This window comes from Micrasema longulum, unplaced genomic scaffold, assembly GCF_059751315.1.
Source record: "Micrasema longulum isolate JH-2025_06_02 unplaced genomic scaffold, ASM5975131v1 h1tg001120l, whole genome shotgun sequence".
NCBI classification, from domain to species: domain Eukaryota; kingdom Metazoa; phylum Arthropoda; class Insecta; order Trichoptera; family Brachycentridae; genus Micrasema; species Micrasema longulum.
The window spans coordinates 126,499-151,725 of record NW_028278308.1 but is presented as its reverse complement, the minus strand read 5'-3'; the positions used below and the strand labels follow the sequence as shown (position 1 = coordinate 151,725).

Genomic DNA, 25,227 nt, shown 5'->3' with positions numbered 1-25,227 from the left:
CTTTTGTAAAGGTTGCCTGAGTCTTTTGTTTAGTTTTGTCCGGTAGTTTATTGTATAATTTCAGTCCATGGTTTATAAGTCTCGATTGTCCTTTTCTCGTTTTAAAAGATTGTATATGATATTTTTCTGAAATTCTCGTATTGTGTTCATGTTTACTACAATTTTTTTCAAGTTTTAATTCTTCGTCTACAATTACATCAGTGGCTAATTTATGAATAAATTTTAAAGATTCTAGTTTAAAGAGTTCAGTTACGTTTAATTGTTTAGTTTGTTCAAAAAGTTCTTTAGTTGTTGTTAGATAGGGAAGGTCATATACTAACTTTAATATTTTATTTTGCTGTCTTTGTAGTCTGTTTATGTCATTTTGATATCCTGTTCCCCATAGTAGTTGCATATAACATATTTTAGTTTTAACATATGCTTCATACATTAAAATTTTTTCCTTTATTGGAACAAAGTTTTTGATTTTAAAAAATAGACTCGATAAAGTTGCCACTTTGCTAATTAAATTGTTGATATGAATTGTCCATGTCAATTGTCTGTCTATTGTTAGTCCTAAATATTTAACATGTTCAATTTCAGTTAGTCGTTCATTATTTATGTAAGCATCTACTTTGTGACATTTTTTTCTAGATTCAAAATGGATAATATTGCATTTTTTTTCATTAAGTGTAAGTAAGTTTGTGTTTGTCCATTTAGTCAATATAGTAAGGTCTTCGTTTATGTCATTGTTTGTTAATACGTCTGTTTGATTTTTATAAAAAAGTCCAATGTCGTCGGCATACATAATAATTTTCCCTTTAAAATTATACAGTGATAAGTCATTAATATATAAAATATATAACAGTGGACCCAAAATAGATCCTTGTGGGACTCCAAAATTTACTGTTTGTATTTTACTTTTTTTTTCATTTACAAAGGTATACTGCTTCCGATTAGTTAAGTATGATTTTAATAGTTTGTATTCTTGAGATTTTACTCCTATATCATTTAATTTTTTTATCATGGTCTCAATGTGAACCGTATCAAAAGCTTTTTTAAAATCTAATATTACTCCTGTGGTTGGAATTTTAGCATCCATATTTGTTTGAATATAATTAATCAAATTTACTAGAGCGGTTCCAGTTCCTTTTTTTTCTTGAAAACCATGTTGGTTTAAGCATATTATATTAAGATTTTTAATATGTCCCATTAATCGTTTATGAATACATTTTTCAAAGATTTTATTAAATACAGTTAAATTTGCTATAGGTCTATAGTTACTAGGTTCCGTTCGATCTCCACCTTTAAATATAGGAGTTATTCTTGCAGTCTTTAGTTCTTCCGGGTAGATTCCTAACTTTATATGCATGTTCATTAATTTTGATACGACCGGGCTTAAAATATCTTTGAGATTTTTTATGAGTGAAGGTTTAATTTTATCATATCCTGGCGATGCATTTTTTTTAAGATTGTCAATTATTTTACACACTTCTTTTGTCGTTGTTGGTCTAAGAAAAAAGGTACTATTTATTTTTCTTCTTCGTTTTTCTGTTATGTTTAGACATGGTCCATCTAATTTACTTGCAAGGTTTTGGCCTACATTGGAGTAATATTCATTGATAATGTTTGATATTTCTTCTTCATCATTTGTGAAAATCCCATCTTTTACATTCATTTCTTTTATACTAGCTGACTGCAATTTTTCTCCAGACTTGATATTTTTTATTATTTTCCAAAGTTTATTGCTGCTGCCTTCTGCTGATTTTATATAATTCTGGTAATATTGTTTTTTTGATTTTCTGATTTCATTTCTTAAATCTTTTTGAATATTTTTTAGTTCGGTTACAAGTTGACTGTTATTTCTTTCTTTAATCATTTTTTTATATACTTGATTTTTATTTTTTATTTTTTGAAATATGTTTTTTGAAATTATTCTTTAACCTTTTCTGTGCAACTAAGTATTGCTAGAGCAGTTCCTAACAGAAACTCATTTGAACCGCTGTCGAGTCGATAATTTTAATTATTCCTCGTGTTCTAGTGTTTCATCAAGCTTATAACAGATGTCTCTTAGTGTACGAAATCTAAAATCGTTCGAAATACTTGACCTCGACGCGTATTGGCTGGCCCTCCGAACACGGAAACGGAGAGCGTGTTAACGCGCTCATGGCATTTAAGCAGTTAAAACAATTAAAAAAACCTTATTCCATAAAATGGGTTTGAGCTAAAAAAAAAATTGTATGCGATGATTGAAGGCATAAGAAGTTTTAAGAAAAATACCACAAAATATGTTTGATTTACAGTTCTTAAAATAAAAAAGGATTTTGCTTCGAGCACTTTTCAGATTTCCATGTTGCCTGTTCAAATATGATTTTGTACCGATTTTCTAATGTCTACTGATTTGGAAACGTACTCGTCTTTTTGTTGAGACCTTCACTACGTTGACATGTAAATACTAAAATACACCGATATCTACCTTTACCAAACTACATGTCACAAGTGTCGGGTTCAAACAAAGATACGGGTTCGGTAAGTGGTTGTACAAAAATATTTTTTAAGAAAATTTTTGACTACAACGTCAACACATCTCTTTTTTATCGCACCGAGAGTGTTGAATATTTTACGAAACGAATTTTTTTTTAAGAGAGGGGTTTAGTCTAAGAGTAATAACATCTAACAGCCATAAAATGCTATTTCACTCTATTGCATCGAATAAAACCGTTGCAAATGTTTGTTTGGATTTTAGTTTAAAAACGGTTCTGCGGTTGCGCTTGCGATTCTCGATCTGAGTACCTAAGGGCTATTGTTAATTTATTTTTATTTGGGAAAAAAACAACAGTTTTTACATATATTGTATACAGAAAATACGAATATAAATAAACGAAAATTGTGAAAACGGTCAATAAAAATTTTCCACAGTTGTGTAAGCTATTGATTAAGTACATTATCGGTATCAAAATAACAGCAATTAACAATTAAGGAGTGTTAGGCACTTAGAATTTGCAAATAAAATAAAAATATTTATATTTATAAATAGTTATAAAAATAAAGTAAATAGAAACAAGATAAATTTTAATTCAAAGAATAAGAAAATAAAAAGTTTAGCTGTAATCTATAGATAACTCCGTGGCGGCCTCCGTGGTGTAGTGGTCAAGACGCTTGACTCACACATGGAAGGTTTCGGGTTCGATTCCCAGTGAGAACTCAAAAAATGAATGTGATTTTTCTCAAGCCTGGGTTTTCTGTGATGTAATTCATCACTGTAATCGGGCCTCCTAGCCTGTTGTGGTAAAAAAAAAAAACTTCGTGGCTGATAATTCTAGAATGATTATTGTCCTAAAGCTAGGGTTTCCTAGGACAGCGGTGCCCGTATTTTAACGGCCGTAGTGAACGGTGATGCAGTGGACAGCCGTCGTAACAGTGAATAGAGTGTGGTTTCCTAGGAAAACGGTGTTATCAACAGCATTTAACACCGTTTCCTTAGGAAACCACTCTCTAGTCGACGTTACGACGGCTGTCCACTGCATCACCGTTCACTACGGCCGTTAAAATACGGGCACCGCTGTCCTAGGAAACCCTAGCTTTATGGGGAGCTCTATAGCGGTAGCGTGTTATTACCCTGAGAGCTCAGCTCTTCAGGATTTGAGTAAAAAACTGTTTGACATTTTTTTAAATATCTAAATTCGTTTCATTGGCACCACAACAGGCCAGGTGGCTTAATTACAATTGTGAATTACAACACAAAACACCCAGGCTTGAGAAAAATCACATAAAATGTTTGTTTTCTCACCGGGAATCGAACCCGAAACCTTCCGTGTGTGAGTCAAGCGTCTTGACCACTACACCACGGAGGCCGCTGTTTTGTTTAAGGTTAATCAAATACTTGTCTCTGTTTTTTTTTTATATTGGTGTCCGTGTGTTATTTTTTTAATGATGTTCTTCTTTTGTACAATATTTGTTGTGCCATATTGTTTAAGCGTATTATTATCATTATGGATAACTTATATAGCGCCATTTTCGTAATATAATACCTCGAGGGCGCTTAACATAGTGATTCTATAGTTTTTTAAAAAAATATTGAAGCTTTTAAATTTGTAATTTAATTAAAACAATTTATTTTGTTGACGCAGGCTACGGATTTATAAAAAAATGATTTAGAGAACAAGTGGGTTTTAAGTTTTTCCGAAACATCACTTCACTTTTAAGCCTCTCACCTCTGCTGGGAGAGCATTTCAAGCCATAGGGCCTGCGACCGCAAATGCGTGTTCACTAAATTTAGTGCGCTGTTTGCGTAGAAGTATAATAACTTTTCCTCTCGCCGTAGACGTAGCTGATCTAAGCGTGAGACGCCTGTCAGCTAGTTCATCTGGAATGCATAGTTTCCTTAGATATTCAGGAGCAGAGTTGTGCAGTGACTGATACATAAGCCAACAGAGTTTGTATTCGACCCTCTGTGGAAAACGTAGCCAGTGTAGTTCCCGAAGTAGTGGAGTGATGTGACTGAACTTAGAGATTCCGAAAATAAGTCTCGCTGCAGCATTCAATACAGATTGTAGGCTAGTCTTTTTGTTCACTATACATCCCTACTCAATACGGGACTTAGGTCTCATGGAGTTGGTCCCATGTCTCAAAATTTGTTAATTTATTAAATGCTGTCGATAAATAAATGCTCGAAATTTAAGTAAATATCTTTTACTAATTTTATTTTTTTCTCTTCTAGGATCCTCAGGCATCGTATGACGTCAACAACCACGACGAAGATCCGTCTCCTCGCTACGACATGGTGGACTCTAATAGACACGGCACGAGATGCGCGGGAGAAGTAGCCGCTACAGCGAACAACTCGCTATGCGCAGTTGGCGTGGCCTATGGCGCTAGCGTCGGAGGTAAATTTTGAATTCTGAATTGGAACAAATAATACTATTGATGTTTTTTGTTGATATTTCTTGATAAAACTCCATAATTAATGATTATGATAAAATTATAAATAAACTTATCAATAAAACTTCTTGGTTTAGTTTTACTTTTTATTATTTTGACCAACGAGCGCTTTCGCCTAAGTAGGCATCTTTAAGACTGGTGAATTGTTTACAACATTTACAGTTTTCATACTATTCTTAACATATTTTGGAGATAAGATCAAATAAATATTTTAACAGGGAACAGAAACATAAATATTTACAACTAGTTTGCTAAACAGTTCATTTTTGGGAGTTTTTGGACCGAAATTGGGATTAAGCTTTTATTATTTAAAAGGTGGGAAAGGAACACATTGCGAAATACAACAGAGTAGGAAATACAAATTTTAACAGATAAAGTTAGCATATTACTTTATTGACAGGGAAGTTTACATACCCATAGATAAATGACAAAATATTTTAAGATACATACTTAGATAATACAGTGGTGCGAGGCTGTGAAAGTGAAGTGATGTATTGGAAAAAACTTAAAACCCACTTGTTCTCTTAATCATTTGAATAAATCCGTAGCACGTGACAGCAAAATAAATTGTTTTAATTAAAGTACAAATTTAAAAGCTTCAATTAAATTAATTTAACAATAGAATCACTATGTAAAGCGCCCTTGAGGTATTTTATTACGAAAATGGCGCTTTATAAGTTATCCATAATAACAATAATAATAATTGTTAATAGAATGAAGTTATTCATTTTGGTAGTTAATTTTATGTTAATTATATTATTTTAGTAGTAAATAATTCAATCAAAAGGAGCGTAGTTATATATTAAATTAATGGTTTAAGTAAAGGAGAGTTCGATAATTCCAATTGCTGGTGAATTATTACTGCATTAAGTTTAATTCCATTTATTTCTAATGATTTTAATTTATATAATTTTTTCCCTTTGTTTTAAAAATGTAGTAATTTTATATTTTTTTCGCTGTCAAAAGTAAGGTTATCTTATCTCCAAAATATGTTAAGAATAGTATAAAAACTGTAAATGTTGTAAACAATTCACCAGTCTTGAAGATGCCTACTTAGGCAAAAGCGCTCGTTGGTCAAAATAATAAAAAGTAAAACTAAACCAAGAAGTTTCATTGATAAGTTTATTTATAATTTTATCATAATCATTCATTGAAATACTGTCAAAAAACACATTTTTCTAATGGCGAAGTACTATGTACCTAGGTAACAAAAAAATATTTATTACTTTTTAGGCTCAGACGTTTCTTCAAAACGGTATTTTGATTAGTTTTATTGACAAAATATAGATTTAACCCCCGGAAGATTTTTTAGATTAATATCTTTTAACTAGACGAAAAAAATATTTACGAACGGGATGTGGACTTCTCGACTTCACGAAATTTAAGAAAGAAGTAAAATTTTCTTTCCTTTTATCAGTCTTCAGTCTTAAGGAATGAAAATTTTTAAAATGTATTTTCTTTTTTGTGACAATAAAAAATTAATGGCACATTATTAAATGGATAATAATAAAAAAAATAAAAATTATATGCCCGTTTATTCGCAATAATCAATCTAATGCTTAATTCTTTTACACGTCGTGTTTTTTCACAAAAAATGTTTTATCACTGTTTTTTTTATATTGAATTTGTAAAATAATGTTTTAAGCAAACTATTGGAAAGTAGGAATGGATTTATTACTTCGATTTTATCTCAGTATGATATAACATAGCTACGTCTTTTACGACCGCTTTCCGAGTTGAATCTTAATGCATTCAGTATGGAAGTTACATAGTAAAGACTTTGTCGAACAATTTTGATACAGTTAAGTTTTGAACTAAACCCGTTGGGAGCAATGACAATGTAATTCTTAAGTTATTTTCTACACCAAAATAAAACTTCCCTTTTATATCTTCTTTCTCATTCGTTTCCCATTGCTAAAGTTATTCAATATAAAAATAACATTTGCTGGTTTAATCCTTGGCTGACTGTATATTAGTTGTCTGTTTCTGTGTCCGGGCGGCACGCAAAATACAGTTGTATGTGTAAAATCGGATCGGAATCCTGAACGAGTATTTTTGACTCGATAGTAATTCTCAGGTTAAAATCCTGAAAACAGAAATCTAGCAGAGATTAGTCCAGCTAGTTGTTGGTAAGATCTTTTGCTTACTACTTCTGAGGTCTTGGGGTAGATTTATAAAAAGTTTAACATGAAATGTGTTAGTAATAATTTTAAAATTTCTTAATTTCACTACAATATTTTATAGTCCTTGGACTAGATCGTTTAACTCGTAATTTGTCTTCTTAAATAAGGAATTATTAAACAAATAATATAAAATAAATCACTCCGTAATGTGCCAATAAGCTACTGGGAATGGTTTCATCTTCAAAAATATGTGGATTGTAATAAAAACTGTATTCTGTTTCTTTGTTATTGGATTATTGAAATAAATAATTTCAGATCATTCCTAGAATTTTCTATTAGTTGTAGATAAGACTATAGTTACATAGTTCCTGTATGGTTTAAAATCGAATTACAAAATTCAATTTTACGTCTGTAGGCGTAGTCTAGAAGCTTATGAATCGCATCAAGATCAGCAAAAAAGCAGAACCCCGAGTTAGTTTCCTATATATTAATGCCTATTTGCTGCTTCTGAGCTTCTCTCCACCTTTCCTATAATTTATCTTGTTTTCTGTTATATACTTTTTACTATAGACCGGATTATGTGCAACGTAAAAAGACTAAAATATGCATAAAATATGCTTGAAATATGCGTGTAAAGTGTAAAAATATGCAAAATAAAATGTAAAAAAAACTACCGTTATTATTTATTTATTAGGAAAAATTTTATCTTTAAAGAAGCCACTAAAACCAGCTAAAGACAGATCATAAGCCCTGTAAATGCTTCAACTTCTGTATGTCCTTCTATAAAGTGTTCTTCATTTCTGTTTTAATATATTAATCTATGTTTGTTAATGTAAACGATAACGATTTTTCTACATTTTCTGTTGTGCGGTTGTGCCTTTTATCAGTCAAAATATTTGTATAAATTTAGAATGAACATTTCATGTCCACCGAGATTACCGGGCAGTGCTTGAAATAAGGTGCTTTATTAGCCCATACTGTCTCAGTCAAAATTTTACCGGCGCCATTAGTAAAATTATTAATATGACATAAAGGTTCGAAGCCAAGGTTGTTCTGTAAAATGTTTTCAAACTTTTCTCTAAGTTTATGCCAGAATTTCTCTGGCGATTCGGAGCTCAATTCAGGCTCATTCGAGCCGTGCGTTTCATTATTTAGGTCGGCTTTATTGCGATCTGTGAAAAAATCCAAAATATGCCTCTTCAGCAGGTTTTCAGTAAAATATGCTAAAACCTGGAAAAATAGCCAGAACATGCAAATACGAAATAGTATATAATCCGGTCGCTACTAATAAAAACAAACTAATAAATAGTCATGAAGATTGTATATTCTGGTTTACATAAATAGTATTTAAATAAATCCAAAAATTAAAAACACCAGAGTAAAAATCCAATTTTTCATTAGATTCGCAATTATTGATTTTTTACCTGGACACAGAAGTTGATCATCATTTGAAAGGTATAAAATAAATCTAAAACTTCACTATATTCACAAACGGTTAACGTTTCGTAGCACTTATGGAAGTAAGATGTGTTGTTTATAAAATTGGGCTTAATTTTTTTTTTTAACTCAACAAATTAAATCAGTTCATGCTTTTTAGTTTTTTCTTTTAAAAATAATTCATGCATAAATAATTAAATATGAATTATCAGTGTTTGAAATATTTTTTTATTAAAAAACGATGTAGTTGCGTGTCTGTCTAAAACAGCAAAGAAGCAAATATTTCTCGTGTATACGGCGTTGTATTACTGTAATGTATTATGATTTAGAATCAGCAAATAGTACTCAAACGTACTACTTGTTTGGTTAACAAACTAACTGTTATCTTCCAACTACAATACGATTAATATTCAGAATGTATAATATATGTAGCTCACGCAGGAGACAGTCGCCTCGTTCCACAATAGAGGCAGTGCCAGTGGGACATTAACTAGATAGGGAGAGTCCATCTATTGACCAACACGGACATTCAATAGACTCGGTCATACATTAACCTTATCGGGCTTTTCAAACATGAAACGCCATTCTATCCAATGCACCTTGATTTAATTATGTGCACTCTGCGACAGTTAGTTGAGATATGCAAAATCTCTTTATAAATCAGTCGTTAAAGCTTTTTTAAAGCGAATTTTCAGACGTTTTGTTAGACTTCAATCGAGTGATATTTTTTATCCCAATTATTTCTACTTTGTTTTTCGTATTTTTTATTTTTTCTATCTATTCTCGCCTCTGTTGTATACACCATGATTTGGTCTGACACACATTTTGTATATCCTAATTATGTTTTCAATAATTATGTGTTCATTGTACCATACGACATTTCTTAGGCATCCAGATGTTTACTAACTGAGATGGATGTGCTCTCATCATCACTATGGCAGCATCATCTGCATGGCATGTGATGTTAATGACCTTATCTCCCTTAGTAGATTCACTATTTTTTTATTTTTTTTAAAGCGTTTTTTTAAATATTTATTCTGCTTGTCTAAGAAAGGGTTTTTGGCGTTTATATTGTTGTGCTACGAGTATAATTAGTTATATAGGTGCTAAACTTGCTTTGTTTCTTTGTTGTTCTCATTATGTGTTATTTTCTAAATGTTAATATTATTTATGTCCCAAATTGAGTTGTTGTAACTCCTGAAAATGTAATTCAACGTATTATACTTGTAAAATACTTTGTGTTATATGATTTATAAATAAAAAAATATAAATATATTTGTAGTTTGTTGAGTTGGTATGTACTTTTTAAAAAAAGATTTTTTGAATTTATTTATTAAGGAAATCAAGCAGTCTTTATACAAATACAAGGTACAAAAGAAGAATAAAAAAAAATAAGACCAATTTATGTATTACGAATGCAGGAGGAAAGGGGAAAAAATAATTAAATTCTAAAAATATAAATATATATAAAAATATAAATATTAAATAAAAAGTACATAAAAGGGAGAAGACATTGTATAGCTCCAACTATATTTTCCTCCCCTCTCTCTCTGTTTCCATAAACATTTATATTTCTTAGTGAAAATTCACAACCAACAATTATTAATTAGACGCAGGTAGTAGATGTACATATCAATAAGTAAAAATTAAGAGTTGAAATCAAAAATTAAAATTATAAGTTAAAAATTAAAATTCAAAGTTAAAATTTAAATTTTAAAAAAGTTTAAACTAAAAGATAAAATAAAAAGTCAAAATTAAAAGTTGAAAGTAAGGCAGGAGATTAATTTAAAATGTCCAACAAAACTGATAAAAATATAGTATTTACAATGTAATATGTCGATGACACTAAAACTGTCATTAAAGGTAATCTGTATTCTTCTAAGAGTGCTTTTTTTAAAATAATTAGGCATTGACTTAGGAATGTCGAAGAGTACAGATTGACGGTTTTTTAAAACTGTTTATTATTTATTTATTTATCAACGGCCTCAGTCAATTTGCACAGCTTACGTACATGTTATTTGAACAAAAATAATTTATAAATTTAGAAAATAGTATTTAGGTTAAAGACAGAAATAAGGACAGTAAATTAGAACAAAGGTGTAGAAAATAAGTCTTACAATTGCTCAGTTTGGCCATGGCATCCCGCCACACTTTTCTTGACATTAACAAGAGATCTGCGAAACGCGAAAAGATCCAGTCCGTGAAAGTCTAACTCACTGAAGGAGACACTCACCAAAAGATTATTGTTTCTATAATTTTAATATAAAAATCCAGCTGTGATTTGTGTATATTAATTACGTTTAGTTTATTTTTTTGAAAAGGGGGAATTCCATTGTATCTGGCGGGACATTTGATTCCAGAATTTGGGCAATTTTAAGTTGAAACTATGTCATCAGAATTCATACAATAGTGAACCATTTTTAAAAAAACAGTTAATATTTTCTGCATTATTAGTCGAATGAATGTGACTGGTATGTCTCTAAAAATCACACTATTCTACCTTTGTGCATTTGAAGACAAATTTAAGCTTAACTACTCCATATTTATTTATATATCAACGGTTCAAAGAACCTTTAACAATTAAAAGTTTTACATAATCACAGCAGTGAACAATTCATTATTTATGTATTTATTTTATTTTATTTTATGTATATTACGAGTATATAACATGGCTCAGCGTGTTCTAAGATAGAGATTTATTATCTTTTAGAGAATAACTTATTAATAATAACAATTCTACGCTTAAACTTACATTCTAACTAAGCTAACACTATATATTTTTATTTCTGAGGCAGAGAGGATAGAACGTCATATTGCTCTAGCTTTGCATGCAGACCTCGCTTCCGTCTGCATTCATACATATTATTATGCACGCACGCCGATTATTCCGAGTTTCGCCATGTCCATCTTCAAGTATTTGTTAGATTTGGTCGTGCCACGTCTTTCTCGGTCTTCCTCGACTTGTGCATCCATCAACATTTGTATAGTAAACCTTTTCAACCGTTTTTTCGCCGTCGCTGATTTTAATATTTAAATAATAATAGTAGTAGCTTATATTAAAAATAAAAACAACGAAAAGCGCTCATTGATTATCCTATTAAAAATAGGTAGTAACGTTGCTAAAAAACAACATTATTTTTTTTACATTACAACAGGATTGCAGTACAGAGCACGCAGGCTTGAGAAAAATTCGTTTATTCATGTTTTTTTAAAAAATATATTTTACCCTTGTCTGTGTCCAAACGAGTGAAGAATATCGTTTTGAGTGTGAGCATTTTGTGACGTGAATATTTGTTTTAAATCTCTCGAATGTCACTTTAAGCGTAAGACTGATTTACCTACTCGCAATAGATGATCGAAATTCATTTAATTTAATAAGAACAAATCCACTTGTACATACACATATCGACATACTTAAGGACATCTTTTTTTTTATTAGGGGAAATTACAGCATTAAAAAATATATGACACAACATTTTAATATTTGAAAGCAGAAAATGAAGTCAGTTAAGTATTTTACAGAAATACAATTTTAAAAATCTAGTGAAAGTTAGGAAAAGAAAACATAAAATGCACTCCAAATAATTACTGTGTGCGTGTATGTGTAGAGGGTGCGTATGTATTGGAGTGGGGTTTGGTTTCAATGAATGCGATTGTGTGTGTGAGAGTAAATGAATGTGAAGATGGATTTGAATGGGTGAGTTTGTGTTTTATTTACTTTATTTTATTACTGAAAATATTTATAAGACGTAATCATATTATTTATTTTGTTCATTAACGCCCAAAAGGCATTTACAAAAAATAAAAATTAAATACATGCTAACATACTAAATAATAAACAGAATATACAGAAAAAATATGTGAAATTAGTTAGAAAGAATATGATAAAAAGTTTTACAAAGTAAAAAGAAAAAAACAATAATAACAAAGGTATGCAAGAAAAAACAGTTAGCATATAAACAAAAAATGCAAAGATATAAGCTTCTGAAATAAATTCTGTAAGGCAAACAATAAATAAAGTGTTACGGTAAGCAAGAAAGACATATATAATTGGCCTTATTGCTGATATTCAATACTTATTCTCATGTACACTGTTAGATCTTTTACAGTAAAGTAATTTATGTATTTTTTAAATGATATAAATTATTAACATAATCTGTTTTGTATTTGTATTTGGTATCCGCCTTTTTAAGGATTAGTTTTTCGATTGCCTACTTTTTGGTCTGTCTTGATTCGAAATGTGCCATCGATTTTAGGGTTCTTCGGTGCATGCCACACCCCATCCGCCTGTGCCTCCCCTTTATATCTTAGTTTACCTTACGGGTGAATAGTTAAAGGGCCTTTGACGGCCGGACGTTGGACCGTGTGGTCAGTTAGAAGGAACGGTTTCATGTTACGTTAGGGACAACTTCACTAACGAGAAAATCGACAGTATAATATTAGGTGTTAACACAAGTTGTGTCCGTTTGTTTCCAAATTAAAAAATGAGCACCTAAAGTAAAACAAAATGGTAAATGCCATACGTCATTCAAAAGAAAATTTTCTTCTCTACAAGATATGGTATTTGTTGTTGTTTTTTTTTAAGCTTTATTAGATTAGTTCATAACATCTTAACCCTCTCAGTTCCAACATCATTCCTCACGTACATGAAGAAAAATACTTATATCTTTTTCAAATATTTTTTTGGATTTTTTCTTGCAACTGGCGGGAATCGAACCCGCGACGCCAGTTTCACAGTTGGCCGTCTAACCAACTGCGCCACGGTGCCTGTTATCGTCATTTTCTTAACCAATCTGCCCCATCTTTTGCATACATCTAGCCAAAGATATATTCTATACAAAACAATTTACGTTTTATGTCGGAAGCCAACGCTTGTTCTGACCTTTGTGTTTTAAAAGTATTGTTTTTATTATTATTTTTCAATTTAAAAAAACTTCATAATTACTATTTTATTTTCTGTTTTCATATTTATATATATATGTATAATTTTTTTTATTATTCTTATATTTTTATTTATGTTACATGTTTTTAACAATTTTTTTACACTAAAAATATAAAACAGTTTATATGCCTTTTGTACTCTGTAACTTTATTTCTTACCGCCTGAGCCCTAATGTCATTCCCGAAGAACATGTTTTTTTTGTAAACTCTGCAAGCTTAAAAAAATATTTAAAAAAGTGAAAATATTTTTAAAAATAAAAGATTTTATAAATGCTACAATTTTTTTTGTTAACTCTGGTACTGAGAGGGTTTAGAACTTATCTAAATTTTTAAATTATTATTAAAAAATAACATCACAATTTTTTATCAAAATTTCTCAAGAACATATTTTTTCAAATTAATTTTTAATATATTAATGTTTTTTATTTATTATATTTCTTCAGGCTACTCATCTTATAGTTTTAATTCGTTGTACAATGAGTTTATAGGCGCTTTTTCTCTCATTGGTAATCTTATCCTTTTTATCCCTAGTTTTATATGTATAGCATTGTTCACCTTAATTATTTTATGTACAAAAATTGGTACATATTATTTTATTTGTCGCCTAACCATGGGCAAGCCTTTGCTTTCTACATTAGACATTTTTCTACAAACATTTTTCTTTTCAGTATAATTTAATTTGTATATTACTATTTTCTTCTTTGCATAAAAAAAAACAATGAAAAAACAGTTATTTGTGTGTGGAATGTCAAGTGGATGGTGTGCATTTTCAGCATATCTTTCTGTTCGTGTTCAATCAAGGGAATAGAGCTGCTCGCTTTATTTGCGCCTTATACGGTGAAGATGCTATGAATTATTAACTTAATTGTAAAATAATTAAGGAGATTACATTATTGACTAAATTATTTTTTTGTTGTTTCGATAGTTAACAACGGGCCCAATTTTTCAAAATAGTCGGTTCTTCAGATTTTTTTTGTCTACATCAGAAATAGTTTGTTTTGGAAAATAACTGCAAAATTATCCTAAATTAGTGCGGTTTTTCGAATTTCAAATATATCAACATGTCCTACGTCCTCAAATTTATATAATGTGATATAAAGCTCGGTTTCCTATATTTTTTTAATAGTTAACTTTGGATAAGAACCCTATAAATTAGTTCAAAAGATTGACTTATTATGAAAATAAAACTTTGTTATCAGTGTTACACAATTTTATTATTTTACAAGAACACAACTATAGTTTCGGGAGAGCACTCCTCCCATCGACGGGTGATTTAAAAGGAGTTTTATATCACCCGTCGATGGGAGGAGTGCTCTCCCGAAACTATAGTTGTGTTCCTGTAAAATAATAAAATTGTGTAACACTGATAACAAAGTTTTATTTTCATAATAATTTATAATGAAGTGTTACGAAGTGAATGCCGATTCAATTAAAAATACAAAAGATTGACTATTAAGACTAATATTTTTTTCCTGCAAATATTACTCGAACATTTTTCTCATTAAAGTGGTTTGTCAACTTTTTACTGAATAATCGAAGATTTAAGTTTCTTAAGAAAGATAAAATATTTTTCATATTGTGACTTAATAAAAAACTTATCTTATCCTTTTTTGCAAAAATCATCGTTTGCTGATAAATCATGAAATATAATAATAAAATGAACTACATCGTTAAAAATATTGAGATAAAGTGATATTGTGGAAGTGGCAGTTTCCGTGGTTTAGGGGTTAAAACACTTGAGTCACAAGCGGAAGGTTCCAGGTTCGATTCCCGGTGAGAATAAAAAGAACAATAATGTGATTTCTCTCAAGTAACCACTATAATAGTGCCTCCGGACTGTTGTGGTGCAAAAAAATATGTCAAGTATTTCGGATATAACTCAATTATTCTTGATTTAGATTTCGATCATATTTACCATCAATAAAATTTTATATCGCATAAAATTACTTATGCAAAATGCCCTGCCCTTTAGGTGTTTGTTATATTACAAAATTTGCGTTTTATAATTTATTGATAATTGTTTTGTTTTATTAAGGTCTATTAATTTCAAAAGAATAATTTGTAATTCATGTTTTGGATTCACATTAACGCGACTTACAAAGAAAACGTGCTAAAATAAAAAAAACACAAGTATTATTTAAATTAAACTAAAAAACACTTTTTTTAAACCATTTATTATTTATTCAATTACCGACCGCAGCTTATACGTGCTTTCTTATCAAGATACAATTAAGAAATAACTATCTCTTGATAATTTGCTGAAATCAAGTGTAAATTATCGAATTTCAATCTCCCTAACCCCTCCCTCCATATCTTTACAAACACAAAATAACACTCGACATAAAGGCTTGATTTATTACTTCTGTAAGTATAAGATTTAGGTAGACAATATAAAAATTATAAAATAGAGGTAAGGGCGGTTGACATTCGATCATTTACACTTGTTTTCAGAAAATTAAACAGGATATCATATTAGTTTCTAAATGATATCGTTATAAAGGAGAACGTAGTAGCCCAGAAACTGGTCAGTAATTAAATAAATAATAAACGCTTAAAACGGAGTGTTTATATTTTTATTATATACTGAGTAACTACAAAATTTGTATTTTTTTATAGATATACATAAATCGCTCATTATGTTTATTAAAAATCGTAAATACAATTTCGTTTAGATTTTAATCACATTTTGTTTTCCCTAGCTTTAAAATTCTAATTGAGATCCAAATTATCCTTTGGGAAGTAAAACGTAAAGGACATTCCTAATCCTAGCTTGGCTCGCATCATTTAATTTCCTTTACTGACAAATTTACCCAAAACACCTTTCAACGAATCGAAAAGAAAATCTAGCTAATTCACACCGCCATCGCCACCTCGCAGAGATTGACCCTAATCGTTCATTTGTCAACACGATACGATTGCTAAAATCGTCCTGAAATCCGAAATTAAGGTTCCCAGTACGTGCTTTGCCCCAGTCAACTTTATTCATAGTCGAATGAAAGATTTAGAGAGATTTGAAGGCTTAATCGACTAGTGAATATATAAAAACATCGCAGCTTTTGCACAGCTCTATAATCATCCCTTTCACTATGGCGTTCCCTTTTCCTCACGGCCTCCGCGAGATTTTAATATCTGTCTTTGAATCCAGGCGTGATTTTCCAAGCTAACTTTTTCCGTTCCTTTTTGAATGGTCGAAGCCCTGGGCATATTGGAAAACGGCAAATCGGTCAGATTTGAGAAAAACTCGTTCGCACTTGTGAAAGTTCCGAGCGTTAGGAAATCAACGCGGCCACTTTATGAGCATTTTACTAGAATTCAGTAAATCGCAATCGACTGGATTGAGAACTAAACTGTTCATAGGCCCCATGAAAAGGTTTCCTGGAAACAAATAATTGGTTTACTTATTTCTATACATCAATACGTTTACGGAGCTTTCAAAATAAAAGTTTACATTACTTTTTTCGTGTATCACAACTTAAAAAAACAAAAAACCTCAGAAAAGTATTATTTCAGCTAAAGAATACTTGAGAACATAAACAGACAAAAAATACTCATAACATCTGACTTATTAAATTATAAGCTTATAATTTAATTATTTATTTATTATATACGCTCATAGAGCGTTTACATGATGGTAAAACAAGTTAACATATTAGTATTTGTCTAATGAACAACATTTTTTCTAAAATTTAAGGTATTGAATCACATTATGGTTTATCGATAAACATAAATATAGATAAAATACTACATAAAAGTAGGCAGGTACATAATTAAATGAGTTTTAATTTTTTTACGGTTTTCGGCAAAAAAAAGGGTACAGCAGTTTTTAGTATTACCAAAGTACTGGCAAGCTAAATAGAAAACATCCCAGTGATTTTTACTGTATTCGAATGATTTAAGTTATTTTAATTTTCCACTCAAAAATTTGCAACGCTTTTGTTCTATGCAATGGGTAGCCTCCGTGGTGGAATGGCTAAGACACATGCCTACGCACGGAAGGTTCCGGGTTCGATGCCCAGTGAGAACACAAAAGTTGAATATGATTTTTCTCAAGCGTAAGTGTTCTGTGTTGCAATTTATAGCTTTAATAAAGTGAAATAGCGTCTATATAAACGTTAGACGCTGTATTACCATAGCTGGAATCAACGCAGTTAATAATTTATTAAAATTGGTTTCTTATGTACATATTTTTTTCAGTGCCAAAATACGACGTTCATTGGCAAAAAAGTACATATAATACTTGCAATACAAAATAAAACAAAATAAGTGCTTGACGTGTAAAAATTAAAATAAAATATTCCTAGCAACTTAACGAACCAATCTAATAAGATACAAAAATACCCGTTCTAATACAGTTGTATTTATATAATATATATATTTATTTGTTATTCCATAAAAACCCTGTAATATTCTTTATTATATATTTTATAACAAAAGTAAATTAAAAAATGTATCCAATGTGCAAAGAACCTTGAATCATCATTATAATATGTTTAAATATGTCAAACAAGTTTTACATTTAAATCTAAAATCTATGCATGTATTTGATTAGGAGTCCGAATGCTGGATGGTGACGTCACTGATGCTGTGGAAGCGAGATCCTTAAGCCTGAATCCTCAGCATATTGACATCTATAGCGCTTCTTGGGGACCCGATGATGATGGGAAGTCAGTAGACGGACCTGGAGAACTCGCAACGAGGGCTTTTATTGAAGGAGTCACTAAGGTACTAAATTGATTTACCTACCCCTAACACGTTTACATTATACATAATATACATTTTGCTTCGCGTCCCTTTGTATTAAGGAACAATGCCTTCCACAATGACGGCATCGTCTTCTGTTCTGTTAAGTACCGCTCAGTTTAAAACGACTATTCTGGGCGCTCATTGTACAATTGTTGTCCCGTGACTGCAGACTTCCAGGGCTGAAGAACTTGAATTAAAGTTGTCCAACAAAATGAAGGTTCTTTGGAGATATCTGCATTATATTTCCCATCCAACCATGTCACTAGTAACTCTTGCTATCTGAGGTAGCTGCTACCTGTGTCTTCTAAGACTTCTATTATGTTTTGATTAACAATATGTCATAAAATATCACACCCTCAGAAAAACACTGTAGTATGTACCTCTAAATTGCCCATTTTCTAGGAGAGCAAAAACAAACTTTTTGACATTGTAATGCCCAGTTTTCTTGTAGTTCGTTTGAATGCTGTAAAAATATGAGAAAAACGTCATACTAGTGTTCTTGATATTTAACTTAATTGATTTTTTAAATACTTCATTCTCCCCGATATTCATCGATTGCTTTCAAAGAATACTGATTTCAATTGTTTTCAAAGAATATCGAAGTGTGTGGCATATCTCATTCAAAAAAAATCATAGAGGTACGAAGTGGTCTCCTAAAAAAGAGAAAAATGCGTTTAGACTGCATTAATAACTCAAAATAGGCAAATTTTGATTTCTGGGGTGAGATATATTGTGATTCACGTATAAACACCATGTTTATTCCCAGGGTCGGGCTGGTAAAGGATCAATCTTCGTGTGGGCCTCCGGCAATGGGGGAAGAGACCACGACAATTGCAACTGTGATGGTTACACCAACTCTATTTGGACCCTCTCCATCAGCTCTGCCACGGAGAAGGGGGAAGTCCCCTGGTACTCCGAAATGTGCAGCTCCACGCTGGCTACCACTTACAGCAGTGGATCCACGAATGATAAACAGGTAGGAAAAATGCTGTGCAGTCTGGTTGGTTTTTAATTAATATTTCACATCAAACATGTCAGGAATCAAACCCGAGACCTCTTGCATGGCAGGCAAACGCGCGCATTGTAATAGTTCACAAACATTTTTATAAAATATGATTTAATGAAATATCAGTTTATTTTTTCGGATATTTATTATAATTCACAGTTTTTGAGCATAAAAACAATTTTTTAATAATACAACCTCCCCTCTTTCAAAATATAATATACCCATCCCGAGCAAAAAAAAAAATACTTTCGCCAGGGGGCTCTGTATAATACTTAGATGTTTTCTTTAATGGTTTTGGAACCAATTACGTAATTGAAAATTTCCTGTTTTCGTTTTCTTTTCATCTTTGGTTGATAAATTGAAAGGGGTGACCTATTTCTATCTTATACAAAGCAACTATTGTGCTTTGCTATACACGTGTAATATATCAATTCAATAATACACCATACGGTATCCCCGCATTTTTTTTTGTTTCTTCATTACTTGTGGTATTACTCAATGTGTTAATGGGACCAGAAAAGTTTGAAATTTCGAAAAAATCGATATTTGTTTTTTTACAAAATCGGTTAATACATTTTTTTAAGAACATTTTGGCACAAAAAAAAACTTCCGATATTCGCAAAATTGAATTCAGGAGAGCCAAAATTGTAAGGCCAGCAGAGTGTCCGTAATGGCCGTTATCCTGTTCCAAAATTTTGACTGCGTTTTTCTTAAAACATCATTTCCCGCTAGTTTTTCCACGATGACTCAAGAACGGCTAAATATATCGGTTTGATTTTTTAACACTTTGTATCCCGGAGCCGTGTAAACACGTGATTATATAACCACGCGTTGTGTCCCGGTCCCGTGTTTTCACGTGGTTTACCAGCTGTCTAAAAAAGTGCATTTTATTGGCATCTAGTAACTCTTATTAGTACTTTTTTGCTGCTGGTAAACAACGTAAAAACACGGGACTGGGACACAGCGCGTGATTATTATAATCACGTGTTTACACGGCTTCGGGATATAAAACACAAAAAAGGAGTGAGACCTGTATATGTGCGAGGATTGCAATGTGGCTCCCCATAAAGGCCAATGTTGACAAAACTATCATACAAAAATGAGTTATTAAATTGTTTCAAATAAATATGAGTTTCAATAAATTTAATCTAGTATTTTCATAATTATGTCGCTTTTAAGAAACCCTTCAAAATGCATGAAATTTCACGAAAATGGGCCGGGCACAGGGTAAATTCTAATTGTATTCGGCCTGTGGTCAAAGTGTTAAATGTCTGCATATGAAAATTATTTTTTTAATATCGTTTTAACCACAAATAACTTGAAATGTTGATGTTTTTGATTTCTTGGTCACCGTTGCTCTAATTTTGACGATTATTTATAGAATTTAGGTTCATTCCACAGAGGGAAATCTCTCCAACAAAATGACACTAAGAAAATAAAAAACTCTTACTCGTTCACCTGGAATCACGGAAAGCAGTTCGCGAGTTGTTATTACTCTTAAAATTAATGTTTTTGGAAATTTTCAAGCTTTGGTTCATCAAGAATGCATAAAAAAACATTCAAAAAAGAAAATAGGTTTATGTTTATCTCTCACCCAGTTTTCGGCCGTTGAAACGTTTCTGGTCCCCTTAAGGCAGATAGCCGCAAATTAAAAGTAGTCGTTTTGAGATAAACTTGTTTTTGTTCTGTTTTTTGCTGTTTTTTCTTAATTTAGGTTTCTAACATAACTAAGGTTTCAATGATAAGAAATGAGTTCTTTGATATGATTTAATAAAGTAATTGACATAAAAGTATAGTATATTCTATGTTAAAAAAGAAAAATTGATTTGCCGCCACATATTTGCCCGAGCTCGGTACTTGGTAAATAGTTACAATCTATAAGAAATTGATTTTTTTCGACAAAACAAATATCAAAATACGAGGTTTGTTTTTTAAGTAAGTCCCGTTTTGGTATTTTTTAAAATTCATTCGGCGGTCATAACACCCGACCTTAAAATAACGTGACGCTAACTGCTAGCCGTTTTTTGTGTGCCGATTTTTAAATCCGAAAATTAAAACTTGATTTGAATTAATTGATAGTTATATTATTAGAATTGTAAAATCCTATCTACATATTAATTACATTTCTAACGTTTTTACTGACTTGTGAAAATACCTTATTGAAGCAAATATTTACGGTGAACAGTAAATTTATGATAAAATAAAAACTGCTGAAATATTGTTTTTTATTTGACGTTTTGTATAATTTATAGTTGAGGTTTCAAAGGATAGGAATGTTTCAGGCGTTTCTTAAAGGTATTCAGAGAAGGTGTATTTCCACTTGAAGAGGTTATTAATTCTGTCTTTGGTCTAACACTGTGAACAAAAAAAGAATTACTAAATAATTATGATGTGATTAAATGTAGTTTTCATTTCGCTTGTCTGATTTTTCTTTGCCATTTTTTTTTATTTCCAGGTTGTGACAACAGATCTCCATCATTCCTGTACTACGAGTCACACGGGGACATCTGCATCAGCTCCTTTAGCTGCTGGAATATGCGCTCTGGTCTTAGAAGCCAATCGGGATTTAACATGGAGAGACATGCAACATATTGGTAAGAGTCTCTCTTCTTTTTTCTCGGAAGATATAGGCATTCATCATTGTTACAATGATATGAAACGCTCTAACGTCATCTAAAGCGTCTGACTTTTTCTCCTTTTAACAAAATATCAAGATGTACTGCAATGGGTGTACCAATACAGTATCTTGTTCATAATTTAGTTTAAAAAAGGATAAAACGAAGATGAACATATAAGTTGAATCAAAGAAAACTAACCAAATTAGATGTGATGCAGTGGTAAATCTGGATGTATCTGGAAAATTTGATTTAAAAGTATCTCATTACCATATTTATAATATCTGCCTCACATTTCCTCATTTATTTTATTTTTAGTGGTTCGTACGGCAAAACCAGCCAACCTCGCTACCAGTGGCTGGCGGACCAATGGCGTCGGTAGAAATGTATCTCACTCCTTCGGCTATGGGTTGATGGATGCTTCTGCTATGGTCCGCCTCGCTCGCTCCTGGAGAACAGTTCCTCAACAACGTCATTGCGAAGTTTCCGCTCCACATGTTGATAAGTGAGTACCATGCAAATGATACTATTACGAATAATTACTATTTATTCGTTTCTTTTGTTAATTTTGTTTTGCCTCTTACACGTTCCTTCAAGACTGATTTCTTATCCAGGTTGATTCCCGCCAAAAGCCAAGTTGTACTACAGCTTGCAGTAAACCACTGCGCCGGAGTCAACTACTTGGAACATGTCCAAGCCAAAATCACCTTGTCAGCTGCTCGTCGTGGAGACCTGCAAATCAACCTTACATCACCAGCCGGAACAAAAACTACTCTACTGGCATCTAGGTAAAGAAATACCCTTACAGAACCGTCAATTGTGTTTTGAAAAACACCTTTCTAATGATTTTCCTTATTTGTAGATCACATGATATTTCCCGTAATGGTTTCGTCTCCTGGCCTTTTATGTCAGTCCATACATGGGGAGAATCTCCTTATGGAATTTGGCAGCTGGAAATTCATAACGAAGGAAGATATTTGGGTATGGATCTTTTAATTTGTCTCGTTTTTTTTTAAATAACGTCGTTTTGTAATATACCATAATCAAACTAACATTAGCTGTAAGTTATATGATTTTAACTAAAATCTCATTGATCTAGGGTAATTTTCTAATTCTGGCTGAGTTATTCATATTAACAGAACAAGATAACGTTTATGCTTCCTAATATGTTTGTGTTGTCGACATTTATAGGGCGCGCCACTCTTCAAGACTGGGCGCTTATATTCTATGGCACAGCCAGCCCGGCTGACAAAAATGATCCCAGTCCTTACAATAACAATTTCTACAAAATTAACATAACCCAGACCGTCCTTGTGCCTTCCATGGTGATGCCATCTAATAAAAATAGAAATAAGAATACTGGAAAAACTCAAAGTAATGGAAACAACAATCTCTCTACCCAATATGTCGTCAGTTCCAGCGGGAACATTAAAAAAAATAAGAATGTAAAAAATCAAAATAGAAACTCTCAAGGTAAAAACAAGTCTTCCATTAGGCCCACTGTAACGAGTCTCAGGGGTATAACTAATAAAACCTCTTCTTATAATAGACAATATGGTAACGGAAAAGGTCCTCAACGACAAACAGACGCGTCTTCCGGACTTCGATCATCTTCTTCCGGTCAAAGGAAATCACATTTCACGTCCCTTGTAACTGAAAAACCAAAACAGGAAACCACATTTATAACGTCCGGCGTTACCAAAAACCCGAAAGAAAGAGTGTTAAAATTAACAAAAACTCACATAAACCTAGATTCATCTATTCCGCACCAAACCACAAAGTTGCAGAAGAATGTTTCAAAGCCACCAAATCTCGATCTTAATATGAATCTGAAATCTGAGAACCCTGTTTACAAAGTGGAGTCAGTTGCGAAGAAATCTAACTCCAGATTTTCGACTGAAGACGATTATTTCACAACGATGCCTTACCCGAGCACAATGGAAATGTCGACGAACCCACCAAACTTTAGAGGCTTCATTTTCGTAGATCAGCCCCCAGATGGGCACGTGGCCATGAAAAATTCTAGGATCCCGTCGTTATTCCAGAAATATCCCAAAATACAGCATATTTACCCTGCCCTGTTCCCGTACCCGAAGGTGGACGTTGTTGGAAACAAGCCATCCCGTCAGCATCCCCCTCTCTCTCAGTTCCACCCGGAACTGTTCCTGGGGGGTTTGGCTCCTCAAGATTCCCTGGACAGCGAAATGGATAGAGATCACCATGAATCCAGTCTCACGTCGGAAGACAAGGGTACTGCCGATAGCTTTTCAGCTTCATCAACATTTTGCCTGGCTGTTTTAAATCGCTTGTTAATTTTAGATTTCTCTAAACCTTTTTTACAGTGTTAAACGTGACCACTTAAACGTATTATCTATGTTTTATTATTATTTTGTATGTAGTTGTAAAAAAAACTACTTTTTTTCCAGATTACGTAGTAGTTATTACACATTATTTCCTTTAAATATTTATCTCATGTACCGTTTAATATTATTTTGTAGTTTTTATATCTCGAGCATGTTTCTTATTTATGTTGCTATATTGCACATTGTTTTTGTCGCTTTGTCTTTTTTCATTTAAACCCTGTCACTTTTGAAAACCTTATGATTTATTGTTTTAATGTTACTTTTTTCGCAAGCGTTCATATTATAGTAATTCTCAAATATATGTAGAAATAGTGCCATTAAAACCAAGTTATTGGTTCACTCGGAATGTTTAAGCTGCATGTTTGAATTTACAATGACTATGTAACAAACTTTGATCTCTACACAACTTGGATTGCTCATATCAAACACAAAGCCTCACTCGAATCATTGTATGAGAAACCAATAAACGCACGCTCAATACTCCCGATACTAGTTTTCTGAGCTACGTGCATGTTAAATGTTCGCTTTGTCGAATACGTGATACATGCCGTCGAATCACTACTAATTACTTAGAAATATATTTTCATACCTTAAAATATAATTAATTATCTTTACATAAACCACTTCAATTCGTCTATCTTTAAATTTAGTTTTTAAATATACTATTTATTCGTGTCACTTAAATAGTCATATTAAAAAAAAACAAACGAACCAATACAGAGAGACAAAATACATGTAACTTGCATTGCGTGAAATAAGTAAGTCACAAAGTATCACCAAATACTACGTTGTAACGATGAAATTATTAAAAATTTATACTTATTTTATTATCTTTTTTGTTCGTATTATTGTACTCGAAGAATACCCGAACGTAACGTCCGCTATTTTTTTATTTTTTTTTTATAAATAAATTTCAAAAAAAGGTACTTGTTTTTTAAAATTCTATACAGATCTACTTTTATACACATAGTAAATGTTATCACTGTAACTCTCCAAAAAAGAAGACTAACTCTTGTGCTTGGAGAGTGACTTACACTGTTGTAGTTGTTTACTTATAAGAGTTTGTATAATTTTAAATT

General features: G+C 31.7%; 1 protein-coding gene across 1 annotated transcript in view; it reads left to right on the top strand.

Moving 5' to 3' along the window:
• The window catches only part of LOC148276947 (uncharacterized), a 118,355-nt gene that overhangs the window by 76,193 nt on the left and 16,935 nt on the right, over positions 1-25,227 (top strand). The window contains exons 4-11 of the mRNA XM_088233557.1: positions 4,700-4,865; positions 17,971-18,143; positions 18,931-19,140; positions 21,626-21,764; positions 22,104-22,290; positions 22,400-22,573; positions 22,648-22,766; positions 22,977-24,035. Coding sequence (XP_088089683.1) covers positions 4,700-4,865; positions 17,971-18,143; positions 18,931-19,140; positions 21,626-21,764; positions 22,104-22,290; positions 22,400-22,573; positions 22,648-22,766; positions 22,977-24,035 — 2,227 coding nt within the window. The remainder of the gene's footprint in view (positions 1-4,699; positions 4,866-17,970; positions 18,144-18,930; positions 19,141-21,625; positions 21,765-22,103; positions 22,291-22,399; positions 22,574-22,647; positions 22,767-22,976; positions 24,036-25,227) is intronic.